The 13362-nt window shown below is 36.0% G+C and overlaps 1 protein-coding gene across 2 annotated transcripts; it reads right to left on the bottom strand.

The window, feature by feature from the left end:
- Positions 1-489: 489 nt before the first annotated feature.
- On the bottom strand, positions 490-11413 carry LOC102586355 (uncharacterized). 2 transcript variants are annotated; one of them, XM_006343001.2, is made up of 15 exons: positions 10749-11413; positions 6571-6967; positions 6297-6474; positions 6050-6189; positions 4805-5966; positions 3820-3920; positions 3549-3693; positions 3053-3121; positions 2922-2967; positions 2467-2831; positions 2201-2280; positions 1984-2119; positions 1269-1518; positions 1088-1170; positions 490-992 (listed from the first exon to the last, which is right to left on the bottom strand). In XM_006343001.2, exons 1-15 carry the CDS (start codon positions 10858-10860, stop codon positions 858-860), a joined length of 3399 nt encoding a protein of 1132 aa, XP_006343063.1. In that variant the 5' UTR covers positions 10861-11413; the 3' UTR covers positions 490-857. The 2 variants fall into 2 exon arrangements, with proteins under 2 accessions (XP_006343063.1, XP_015162264.1); XM_015306778.1 differs by lacking the exon at positions 10749-11413 and adding an exon at positions 9092-9363.
- Positions 11414-13362: the final 1949 nt, after the last annotated feature.

The following is a 13362-nucleotide window of genomic DNA, read 5'->3' on the forward strand; positions in this document are numbered from 1 at the left end:
TTCAAAGACTCTTTTCCAACTTTTTTTTTTTTTTTAAATGAACTCCATTGATCATTGATGTGCAAAAACTTAAATTATGGATATTCTTGTTTTTCAATTGCAATCCAAATGTTGCCCAAAGGCTTACTAAATTTATACGTTTTGGCCTTCATTCCAGTCATTCACAATGTTTTTCAATTGTTAGGTTACTGTGAGTCTACCCTGTTTGATAATCTTCCAGTATGAATGAACTTGTATGAGTTAATGGCCAAGACGTTATAAATACTGCATACATGAAAACCATTCATTTTCTACAACATACCAGTGAAATCTCACATGGTAGTAGAGTTTGGGGAGGTTACCTATTTATCTTCTATCCTAATTTACGACTTTCATACCCTCATATCTTAATATCATACCATTGGTTAGCTTAAGCTGCGCATACCTTTGATCTTCTATCAACGGAACTTCGCAATAAACTATGATACTCTGATTGTATGGCAGAACATATAATCAGAAAAATACAATGTTGCTGAAGAATGTATGTATGCTATACTGATATTTACAAGGGTATTGGTCAAAATATAGTTTACAATCTTCCCAAAAAAATATCTAATTTACATATCCTCAAGGAAAATGATTCCAACTCAACTTTAACAGTTTGTGTTTCTAAAGAAAAATTTTCCACGCCAGTTAACAACTAGCGTACAAGACATGTATGCAAAAAATCGATTCCCGGGGAGTGCCTAAGGGAAAGAAAAATGTATGCAGAAATCAGTTCCCAGGAGGGACATGGCGAAAAAAAAAACTTTTTGATTTTTTTTTTTTGATATAATTTTCTCTAAAAGATGGACCAACTGTCTCGGAATTCACACACACTAATCTATTTTGAGCTCTCCAAACTTCCTCTTCTCTTGATGCAATGTGTTGAATACGCCATCCAGCTCCGGGAAAGCGGACAGCAGTAGCAGCTCAACAAGATCAAGGACTAACAGCTTTAGACACACAGATGACTGTAAAAGAAACAGTGACTCAATTAGTAGAACAAGATGGAGATTTGAAAGGTTGTTATATTTAAAGCAGATTCTAACGGCACTGACTATATTACCTGGATGAAGTAATAAAGATCCTTTGCACATTGTTCATATTCCTTGTGACCAACTAGTCCAACAACAGCAGCAGGCGCTTTTTCTGTAAAAGGTTATCAGAGTAAATAATGGCAAACTATTATGGATGATGAATGTTGAAATGGTCAATAGCCAATGAGACATGTTTTTTGGGTGACCTACCAATCATCAGCTCATATACAAGGTTAGCACGCTGTTCAGCTTCCTTCTGTTGCATCTCATCCAGTTTCTGGTTATCCTCTACCGTTGGTGATGATGATGGAGTAGGTCGGTTTTGTGGAGAACCAACAGATGGACTGGCAGATGGAGTAGGAGGTTGGTTTGATGGAGAACCAACAGATTGACTGGCAGATGGTGTAGGACGTTGTCGACTTGGATGCTTTGTTATGAATATTCCATCAGGCCATAGAATCTACATGGAGCACAAAGAATGAGAACACTCAACACAGTATCTATAAGAACAACCAATACAGTATCAATAAAATGTTAATCACAGAATCTTGGGTATCATGAGTTATCCGAAACTACTTTTACAGGCTTCTAAGAAAAAGCATACACCACCACCTCTGTCATCTATAAAATGCACATATTTTATGAACACAGCATGCTTACTACTATAGCTTTTTCTCATAAAGCAAGCTTACAAAATAAGCCTCCCACCCCCACCCCCACCCCACCCAAAACAAACGGAGAACATAACATAAGAACCAAAAGATATCAATAGGAGGACAGCAAATTGTTTGATTTAGCAAATCCTGGAAAATTAAAAACTATTATTTGGGATGGTATTAATTGATTAAATCACAACAACTAGGAATTCAAGTTGATTTGTTCTTATCAGCTTGAGAAGGAAAAGCTACAAAATTGTGACACTTGCCTGCTCAATACGTCTAATGCCTGCAGCAACTACTGAACCCCTGCGCAGACGCTGGATTTTCCCAATCAGCCAGTCATCAAATGCATCACCCATTCCCAATTGTAAAACCTGTTTCGCCACCCAGAATGCCTTTCTCCTGGTAGACTCCCCAAGAAGTTATAACAGAAATGAGTAATCAATGAGGTCCAAGTGCATAATAGTTTCACAAGAATAATACCTGATCCATCCACCATCTTGGAGCTGAAAAATGACGTCAACCAGGTCTAGAACTGGTGCACTTACCTGTGGAGGCACCCACTACAGTAAAACAAAAAAAGAGGTTCAAAAACATCTCAAAGGCAAAAACTACATGTGATTCTTTTTTAAAAAAAAAATGGTAAACTACATGTAATTCTTACTAGAGAAACCAAAGGAAAAGGCATCATAAAAAAAAGGTAACTTGCATATCTTTCAATCTCACTAACTCAAGTCAGTAGCAGCTACCTCTATGGGAAGGGAGGAATCAACAGGAGCATCAACAAAGGAATCGGATGATCCATGTGAGGCACGTGAATTAGTTTCAACTGATTTTAGCGTCATTCCTGTGCCTGGGATTGGAACTTTATTTGTTTGTACATTGTCGGAGCCACTACTTGAATCCTCAAAAGCTCCTTTGGTGGGTCTTTTTGGAGGGGACAGTGTGACATATTTTTTTCCATATCTTGATTCATCCACCACAGGATGATGCATCAAGACTCGCTCCTTCCTTTCAGCATCATGCTCTGCCGTGGAGAATATGATATCAGTTCTTGGATCAATCTTGGGCAGAGGTTCTTTATTTACTTTGTGTACTGTATCATCCAGGTTAACTGAAAGCCAATAACAAGAACCATTTACGATTAACATAAAAATTGAAATGCAACTTTCTGGCCCCTAGCCATGCCAACTAACTTACTTACCTGGTAATGTATCGATTATGGAAAGGGAATTCGAAAAGCTATATGTCTGCACGACAATTTACAAGATCAATGCTCTGTGTTCAAAGAATGTATCCAAAGCTAAAAGAATAGAAAATCAATAATCTTTTAACCTGTGAATCAACACTGAGGAAGTCCCAAACCTCAATGGAGTTGGAAACACTTGGGAGCTGCAGCAGTTTCTGTGACAAAACCAGAAAAACCGAATCAAATGAAAATTAAAGATAACACCTAGGGGATAAAAGGAAATAAATTTAACTGCAAGGAGAAAAAGTGAACACAATAGTTTAGAGAGAATAATAAAGGTCCAATTTCACGATATTCTTGCTTTTTGAAGCTTCCCATGACATCATATATCACCGTAACTAGTCATATTTCATCAACTTCAGGAAGAGAAGAAATTATTTTCAGGGAACATGGAAGTCAAATACAATCAAAGAATTAAGACCAAGATAAATATACAACAATGAGAAGAGAAACCGTTTGAGGTAAGAACACAAGTACAATACTGTGATATCAAAGAGAACTCTAATAAATAACAGGACTCTGTTATAGGTCAGAAAGAAATAGTAGAAAAACATTTCTAGATGCCATCTGTTAGAGCATCACCTTCATATATTCTTTAAGAAATTTGCATCGTTCTCGAATGACTTGAACATCCAGACCTGTAGAGAGAAAATGTTTGGGTGGCAAATGAAGATTGTACTCAGGATACTCCTTAAGACGTCTGTGTAGCTCCTCAAAATGACGAAACCTGTCACAAACAACAGCAGAAGTAAATTACACACGGGATAGTAGGACATGTTGAGATAATATTCGGGATAAGGAGGTGTTTTGACATTCACAATAATGATAAAAGCAAAAGGTTACATAACGAGACCTTCTTTTGATGGACCAGCTATGATTGTTCACGTCTGTAACAGATAAGGAATAAACGGCAAAAGTTTTTGAGCCACTCTTTACAATATTGGCACTCAAGACCTGCAACACAGGAAGGGAAACATCTGTGGATGTCCAAAGCTGCAAAAGTAATTCATAAAGGGTATGTTTGGTACGAAAGAAAATCTTTCCCACATAAAATGTTTTTCAGGAAAATAAGTGGTTCTCTAATTTATTTTCAAGTGTTCGGTTGGTAAATGGAAATCATTTTCCAGAAGATATTTCAAATGTTTGGTGGACCGTTGAAGAGGAAGATACTTTCCACTCTTTTGGTTGTAAGAAGTAAAAGAGTTCCTATTTAGTTTTTATTTTAAAATGTCTATATAAAAAATTAAAGAGAGATTATTAGTAATCTATTAAAACTGTCTATATAAAGTAAATTAATAAAATTATAATGGACGAGCACTAATAATTATAAACCTCAATTTCGTTTTTATAAGAAACTATGGAATTTTATTTTCAAATATGGACTTGAATTCAAACAGCTAAAAATAAAAAAATAATTGGAAAACAATAAGGAAGATGAGTTGCTGTTAAGTGTACCAAGACAATATAATCAAAAGCATCAAATAGCTGTATGATAAAATGGAAACAAGACCTGTTACCATCGACTTTGTAACCTTCTCTGGATTTTTTCCATCAGAGAAATTGGGGTGGAGGAGGGGAAAGAAATCGGGAGTGAACCGCCAGAAAATCCGGTTGTGTAATGCTGGTGGTTTGAACATGAAAAATGACTTCCCTAGGTATGCCAGGGAAGTTATTTTCAGTTTTTTGAGGAAAATGTGATCTTGGGAAATATATTTCTGAAGCATTTACCAACCAAACATGGAAAAATTGGGGAAAAGAAATTCTGAAAAATGTTTTCCTCCCTACCAAACACACACAAAGTGAAGTTCATGTAAAAAGGATGGCAATCACTTCTGTACCTCACATGTTAACTTCAAAAAGGAATCAGCAATTATAGAACTTTTAACAGAATTAGCACCCATTTTCTGATTAGCGAGAACGCTGCTTGACAAAGAAGATGATGATGCATTGGTGCCACTTGAAATTCTACCAGGCATTTCTGAATCAGAGTGATCGCTCAGAACATCTGGTTTCTCATTATCTTTAGAGTTTAATATATCATGTCCATCCCCTAATAAGAAGCTCGATCTTTGAATCTCTTGCCATACATGCTCTGTTTGGCTACTTGCTCTGGATTTTTTCCTCGCAGATGGTACTTTATTTAAGTGCTTAGAGCGAATATGACCTTTGCTAGCTTTTCCCTTTCTTGTCTTATGACCAGCATTACTTTCAAGTGGATGATGAATGTGATTGATATTCCTTCTATTTTTTGCATCCCACACTTTATTACCAGGAGAATCAAGACCTGTCACACTAATAGGTTCCTCATCATCAGTAGTGTAAGAACTAGTGCTCTCTGATTCGACCTCATCTGAGTTGTGCTCATCTTCCTCTTGATATTGAAAAGGTTGGGTATTAGCTTTCAAATAATGGTTCACGTTAACCTTATTTTCCCTCTCACTCTCTTTCTGTCTTAGCATTCCCTTCAAGTTCTCCTGTGATTTAGGTGCCCCTAGCAAAGAATTCTGTTGGAGTGAATCTGATGCTAGATTGCCCTCTTCTTTCCTTTTATAGTTTCTTCCTTTTGTCCACATGTTGTCTAAGTTCTCTGGAGCCAGGGTTTCAGTCTTTCGACGTGACACCAAATCTAGCATTTCACCCCACTCTCCTCCAGAGCGGTGTTTCTGGAGACCTCTCCCATCATCTGTGTTGGTTTGTGACGGCAAAGAACTCCAAGAACGAGTAGACCGTGTATCAATCGAAAGCAAAGGATCCTTTGACAAATCTGATCCATTCCCATTGTTCATCGTATTATTCTCCATAGTATCATTAGTTTGGTCCCTTCTAAACTGAACAAGTTCGAGACCCTTCGCAGAAGAATCCAACACCCCAGAAAAATGATCTGCTGATACCTTTTCAGATACACTTGGACTTGATTGCTGTTCTGTTTGAGCTGCAGTAGGTCCTTTATCAACCTTCTTTAAGGAAATAACTAGAGATTCAATCCTCTCGTTAATGAACCTGACAATATTTTGGTGATAAAATAAAGTACAGAAACAAGGGTTTATGAGGCTACAGGTAGCAAGATGCAAAGGAATAGTTACCTAGGGTTAACTAAATTCAGTACTGGTCGTATCACAACGCAAGCAAGAAGCTCCCTCACAATGTATCGAAATAAAGAGCATTGCAAGTCCTCTGGTCTGAACGTGAACGAAATGAGACCATCCATAAGATGCTGGAGAACCTGCAGATAGAGAAGAAAATGGTGTAAATGAGATGAGACAATCCTAAATTAAAAGTACTATAGAACAATTGATTATTGATTTTGTTAAGATAAAAGAATGAGATTACCTTGTGTTCAGCTTCTGGAGAAAACAAAGCCGGATGTAACTTGTCATCTGCAGCCAGCGTCAGTTTAAGTTCCAGATCTCGCTCTTCTATAGTCAAGGATCTTGAATTCTTTTTCTCAATCCTCAATTTGCATGTACGGAACAGTTCCAAATGAGTGCATATTAGACTGACAATATCCCTGCATGATCCCAATGAATGACTTCCTTAAGGATATAATATAACATAAGCTAAAGAGGAAATATGTCAGTAGCATCCTGTAACAACAATTTGAAACCTTGTTAAAAGATCTATAAGATTGATGGATCTCATCCGACATGAAATTTCCCCTAGCACGCCATTCATGATCTGCACAAGTTCCTCTGGACCCTGTCTATCAGAAGTAATACGGCAGTACCAGAGATCTGTCACCCACTCAGAGACTATGTGTCTGGTGAAGTGGTCAATTGCATCTTCCACAACAGGTGAATCTACTTTTTTCCTCCAATCAGACTTCTCATTAACTGTTCTTGGACCATCTAACTGTTTCTTCTGAATAGTACTATTTAATGAGGATGACTTGCTTTTATATGTAGCAGCTTTTATTCGTGCATCAAAGTCCAGAGATAGATAGCGAAGCATAACAATTAGGAGAGCAGCAGCAGGCAAGTTGATAAAAACTGAAGAGCTCGTTACTGCAAGTGAAAAGTACAGCAAAAATGTCAAAGGTGAGAATAGAAACAGAAAAGGCATATCGACATTCACCCAAGATATACGTTAAGATCCAAAAGGAATGTCAAAAACAATAAAGTTGAAGTGTGCAATTAATGAAAAAATGACAATCAACAGATACTGCAAAAACCCAGGCTCCCAGTCAAGTTGAATACTCTTATAACAATAAATTCTGAATAGAGTATCTCTGTCGAGATACATGCAAGATTAATAACAACAATAACCACCTGATTATGTTTACGGAACATCACATGCAGAGTCTTTTCGGGGAAGAATCACTTCGTGTGGGGCCTCCCATGTGAGGTCTCCTAAATCTTTCATATAAAACTAGGTTCTTCATCTTCTCTGAAGCTCATTTATTGAACCTACATCATTACTCATCCACATCTAGCAGAAGAAGGACAAAAAGTTTTTTTTTTTATCAGGGACTCATTGCAATAGATTTGTGCAAACCAAAAGGCTTTGCTATGATAGTCATGCAAAGGACAGACTGTACGACTTGACACCTACATAGAGCTGAAAGCTTCTAAGGAAGCAAATATTGCCATAACTAAGAATCAAGAAATTTAATAATGGGACTTTGCTATTTTACACGGCGCACCTTAAGCTTATCGAGGACATGACCTTAGAGAGGGCGTTTTGGAGGTCGAGGATTAGGGCAGAAGGTTAGTAGGTAGTCGAGTGTTATCTCCGTGCATTCCAGTAGATTAGTACTAATCTCGTAATTTCTGCCCTTCGATTTCTGTTTAATACCTATTGTTCTTTGTTTCGGTTATCACATTATTTTGATGTTGTTACTAATGCCATGTAATAATTTTGTTTGTATTTGTTATGTCTGCTTTGTGACTGTGTGTTATTTTTAACATTGCTTTGTTATGAGTTACTTGAGCCGAGGGTCATTTGGAAACAACCTCTCTAAATCTTCATGAGGTAGTGGTAAGGTCTACGTATACCCTACCCTCCTCACACCCTACCTAGTGGGATTACACAGGGTATGTTGTTGTTGTTGACTTTGCTATGTATGTGAACTTTTATGTTTCGTAGGGAATCTTAGTCTTGCATTAGCTCGACTAGAATTAGATGTAACAATATTACAAGATTGTGTTATTTTTATATATAACAGGGGTCTTTGGACAACTTCCGTGCATTTTGATTGTTCTACTGAGTATTTGCATTTTCCCACCAACATAGGTATGGTAACTTTTCCCAACAAGACTTAGATAGATGGAAGGAAATTAATTAAAGACCAATATTAATCACCAACCAACTTGTATGGAACGAAAGCGTAGTTATTATTATTGTTGAGTAGTAGTGGATCCAAACCCTAATATCTCAAGCTCTCCACTACAATTTTATCGACGACTACGACTTAGGTGAAAGTCATATACTTTTGGAAGTTGTATTAATAACTATTCTACAACACCAAAGAAGTAGAAGATCACATCGCCAAGATCTCCTATCCCCTCCCGCATGTCGATTGTAACAAGGGAAATGCTTGAGTAACATTTAAAAGATTATGGTTTCTCTGGATACATTTAAAGGATATTCCACTTGTAGACATCCAATAATAGCCTTTGATTAACTCCCATTCAAATAGATTGCTTCCATATTCATATTGAGGACATGTTTAATGAGAGAAAAAAAATACATGTGTGACACAAACATACCATAACATGGTGTAGAAAGAGTTATCCACATCCCTAATCACGTAATTTTGAGTAACTCGCAAATCGAGAAGAAAAAATGTAGTTTCCTTTAATCTCTTTTAGTTCCATGTTCATGATTGTCAACTTGTATCTTTTTAAGAATTGTCTTTCAAAACGTTGCAAAGACAATTTCTTATGTAGTCTCACGAAGCATCTTACTTCTCTTGTTGGTTCTATTTGTAACTACTCAATTGTAAGATTTCATATCCACTGGATAAATCTTTAAGGGTCTTGAACAGTTAACCAACCACATAAACTATACAAGAATTGGCGAAAAAAATTGTATGTATCATAATAAAAACAACACCAGTCATGCAATTGATTTTCAGTCATTAAGAATTTCTTTCCGATAGTGTAATTGTCTCCACTTCTTTTGTTTACCTGTGTGGAAGTTTCGTCTAGAACATGCACCCGCTAATGTTGCACTCTAGAAAGTATTTTCAATGTAGTCCGATGTCATGAACTTTCACCCTCTTTATCTCCGGCCTCTTAAGCCAATGGATGCACTCTTCTGGAGAAATTCATCGTAAAGTGGCATATTGAATAATGTGAAAAATGCAAGGACATTTTCATATTCCCTCAAACTCACTAATCTTGGTTATACATGAAGAAGATACAGCAATCCAACATTAAGTTTCTAAACTCTTATACAGGTCATGAGTTGGTAGTTTAAAGCTTTATTGGGCAAATTTTTTATTTTTTTTTGATAACCGAGAAATCCGTTTGTGACCCGCCCTTTGGACCAATCACAACCTTCTAAACTCGGTGGATAATGGGAATTTATTGGGCAAAATTTGAAAGTGCTTTCAGTAACTTAATGAGCTTTTAAAGTGTCACGATCCAAGCCCATGACACATATTGTCTGCTTTGGCAACAGACCTTACATATTTGCCTCTTCGGCTACGCTATCATCAAGCCTAAACGCACACACACTATGTGAACGTTGACCCACTCTCATCGACCTATCCTCTATCATGGGCATCACATAAAACCCACCTTACGGACTCAGCGAGAACACTGAGGTTTGCCCCACCATTGTACTGAGGAAGTGTCAGGCTCTGATCCCATATTTGTCATGACTCAAGCCCATGGTACATGTTGTCCACTTTGGTCCAACAGACCTCAAGGATTCGGACTACATCATAATCGAACCAAAACATAAAATGTGAACTTGTACTATGCCTTACGATGCTCGTCAGTTTCCTCTCCCATTCTGATGTGGTAATTTCCTAATGTGTCATGTGCAATCCTTCTTCAGAAGCTTGCCACCCTTGAAGCATGTCAATCCTTTTCTTGACCCTCCTTCTTGTCGGCCCACCTCCGTCATGGGCGTCACATAAGTTTGAAAAACAAGCTTACAACATTTCTCAAATTTGTTGAGAACTTAATTAGCTAGTCTTCCAGCTTCCTTGTTAAGTCTTATTTGCAAGTTTTTTAAAAACAGTTATCTATTTCATTCATGAGACCGAGATCTAAATTCTCAAGTCAAATCCTGACCAGATATCTCTGATTCTTTTTTTTTTTCATTTTTTCTATTTTTATATAAGTAATGAACGGACAACTTTCCTTTAAAGTTGTTCCAAGTGTTTGCCAACTAACATTTGGTTATCTAATTGTGTGTGTCAACAATGCACAGCAATTACAGATATAGAATAATGAATGATATTTTAGATGAGTAAATATGTGTGATATGCAGGCAGCAAATCAATCCACTCACATACAACTTGTAAATAGTTACCTCTAGTAAGCAGTAACATACTCACATCTATTACCATTCCGGTACAACTCGTGCCCTGCAAAGATTTATTCCTGAACCATATCTATTTAAAATCCTAAATTCCTGAACTAGAAATGGTTGTTAGCTAGTATTAATTTCTTTCAAGGCTGCAATAAAAAAGACACTACACACAGCAAAAAAACACTGTTCACAAGTCAATTTATAACTTTAATTGATAGCTCATCCAAACAAGTAGGAGGAAAATTATATTCAATCATCATCAGCAAAAACTGGAAAAAATAAATTAAAGTAGACACTCACGAGACATGATATACGAAAGTCCAATGACACATAGGAGCAAGATTACAATCCGCTTTTTAGCTTCTTCAATGAGGTCCCGAACCGTCACGCCCTGCCCTTGCGTGGTGCTCATGTCGGACCACCCCTGATCAAATCCTTCACACCACCACAACAACCTTCAATCCAATTCACAATAAACAGAAACAGAACTCAACCAATTCAACTTCTGAATTTCCCAATTCTCATCAATTGAAACAGCAACAAATCGACGCACATTCTCATCCGCATAAGATCACGCTGTAGAATAAAAAAAACACAATCCCCAATGTAATGAAAATGAATAAACGAAGATTGATAGGTTTTTGAGATACCAGTGATGTTTTCTCTCTCTAGAAAAAAAACTTTTTCTCGCTCTAACTTCTCTGTAAGCGAAATGTTCAACTGAATGGGAGTGGTGCAAGTTTAACTAGTGCTTCAGAGTTTTTGATTGACGGCTTGAAGAAGAGGAGGGAACGCCGCGTGGGGAATGGGGGAGTGACGGGATCGTCCGGCTTGATTGATTCGAAACTTGAAAAGGGACAATAAACATGTCATGTGTCTATTTTCGTCATTTCACACCTTGAATTCTGTTGGGCAATAACTCATGCTGATTTGTCCCAGAGAGAAATGCTCATCCTCGCTTAGATGCATGTAATCTAATGGTAATTTCTAGTGACAAATTTATTGGAAATTACAATCTGGACCTTTTTCCCTCTGATTTGGGTGCGCCAAAGTAGAGAAGAGCAACAATTGTGGCAGATCCGAATTTTGAATTTTATAAATTCTATTTTTATTTTTTTTAAGATCTTTCAAAATTCAAAGTAATTTCATTTTATGTAATTTTAGATTTATATTATACTTTTTGTCGATTCACTCACAATGATTAAATATCTATAATTCTGTTTTGTACGTTGAGCTGAACATTTTGAACAACCTTCTCGTATTTTATTTTTGATATATGATATTTTACATATTCATTATAAAAAATTGTGAACTGTTGCCTTTTGTGCTATTTGTTATGGAGCTAAGTAGCACAGATACTACTTGAAATAGAAAGGACCATCTTTATTTGTCCATTTACCTAAACAAAACAATACACGCTAAGTAACAATCACATGTGTATATTAATATTAATACTACTGATTGATAGAGTAGTTATGATCCTAATTTGTATGATAGTGCTAAAAATTGATAATCACTTTCCTTTTGGAGGAAGTTGCTCCAGTTAAGGCTTGTTTGGTCATGCAATATGAAATTATGAGATGGAGTTAAAGTTTTGTTTGGACATGTGATTTGGTGTTTTTGTGTTGTACATTTTTTCATAAATATAAGAATTACATAAGTTATAAAACTATTAAAATAGTTTCAATTATTTATTCAATCTTATCAAATTAACAAAAATTTATAAAATTGCATAATAAATTATTACAAAGTCATTATGGTCAATCTTGTTCACTAAATATAGATGATTTTTTTTATTAAGCATTAAAGTAGTAGTAATAAATTTGGTTGATAAATAAATTTGATAAAAAATAATGAATTTGATGAATATAAATGATAAAGTAGAAATTTATTTAAAGTAATATCTAATTGTTGATGAATTTGGAAGATTCTTTAGGAATATCTAAAGCGAATTGTTCACAGAATTCTCGTAATTGTTGTCTTTCATCAAGACGGTGCCCTTTAACTTGTTGATTTAACTTGATTTCATTGCATAAAGATAATCCTTCTTGTACACAGGCACTTATGCGTTTTTCCATAGGTATAATTGTCATATTTAATGCTATGACTGTCTCCTCTAAGAGTCTTCCTAAGCAAAAAGGGCCGGTAATCCATCTATAAATTTGGATTTCCAATGAGAGCTATTACACTCTAGTAACTCCATAACTCTGTTTAGAAAAACATCTTTATAAAATCTAAAAGATGTGAGAGTTTGACACCTAAGATTTTGGAGCATAGTTCTTATGATCTCGCTATTATCAGACCATCTTCCAGAGAAATGTTCTATGATATTAAGAACAAGGGTATACACAACATTATGAGTAATATTCTGTTCTCATTCTTGCTTCACAGCTTGGAGAATCTTATCTCTTTGCTCAGGATTTAAATAAGGCATAATACATAAATTGGACCCTAAATTTGGCTTCAAATTTTAAGTATGACCTCTAACTTTCATAGTGCACAAGTAGGCACTTTAACTATCCAATTCTTAAACAAAAAAACATGTGAATCCAACAGCCAAATTGTGTGATATACAAACGCTCCTACGTGGCTTATTGAGCCACTTAGTGGCTGCCACGTAATTAAAAAATTACACGTATTTTATAATTAAAAAAAAAAGAAATTAAAATACAAAAGGGTAGGGTCGTATTTTCTTTTCCCAATTTACTCGATTTTCACTCAACATCAGCGGAGCCCTAGCCCTAATTTCTTTGCAAATCAAAGTAAAATTGTGAAGATTTGTGGTCAAAGTTCTTATCTTTTGGATGTTTATGTGTTGTTCTTCCTCAATTTAGTCTGGTTATGTTAATTTTTGCTTTTTGAAAGTTTATTTTTGGTAGAAGCTGTCACCATGAATGTAAATTCACTTTTTTTT

Source organism: Solanum tuberosum, unplaced genomic scaffold (genome assembly GCF_000226075.1).
Source record: "Solanum tuberosum cultivar DM 1-3 516 R44 unplaced genomic scaffold, SolTub_3.0 scf00040, whole genome shotgun sequence".
NCBI classification, from domain to species: domain Eukaryota; kingdom Viridiplantae; phylum Streptophyta; class Magnoliopsida; order Solanales; family Solanaceae; genus Solanum; species Solanum tuberosum.

Bases quoted from the DNA above. Each gene is read 5' to 3' on its own strand.
- LOC102586355 (XM_006343001.2), bottom strand. From the start codon at position 10,860: ATGAGCACCACGCAAGGGCAGGGCGTGACGGTTCGGGACCTCATTGAA. The intron at 2,120-2,200 runs GTATTATTCTTG...GGAGTCTACCAG, and splicing joins CAAGATGGTGGATGGATCAG to GAGAAAGGCATTCTGGGTGG. The intron at 993-1,087 runs GTAATATAGTCA...TTTCTTTTACAG, and splicing joins ATCTTTATTACTTCATCCAG to TCATCTGTGTGTCTAAAGCT.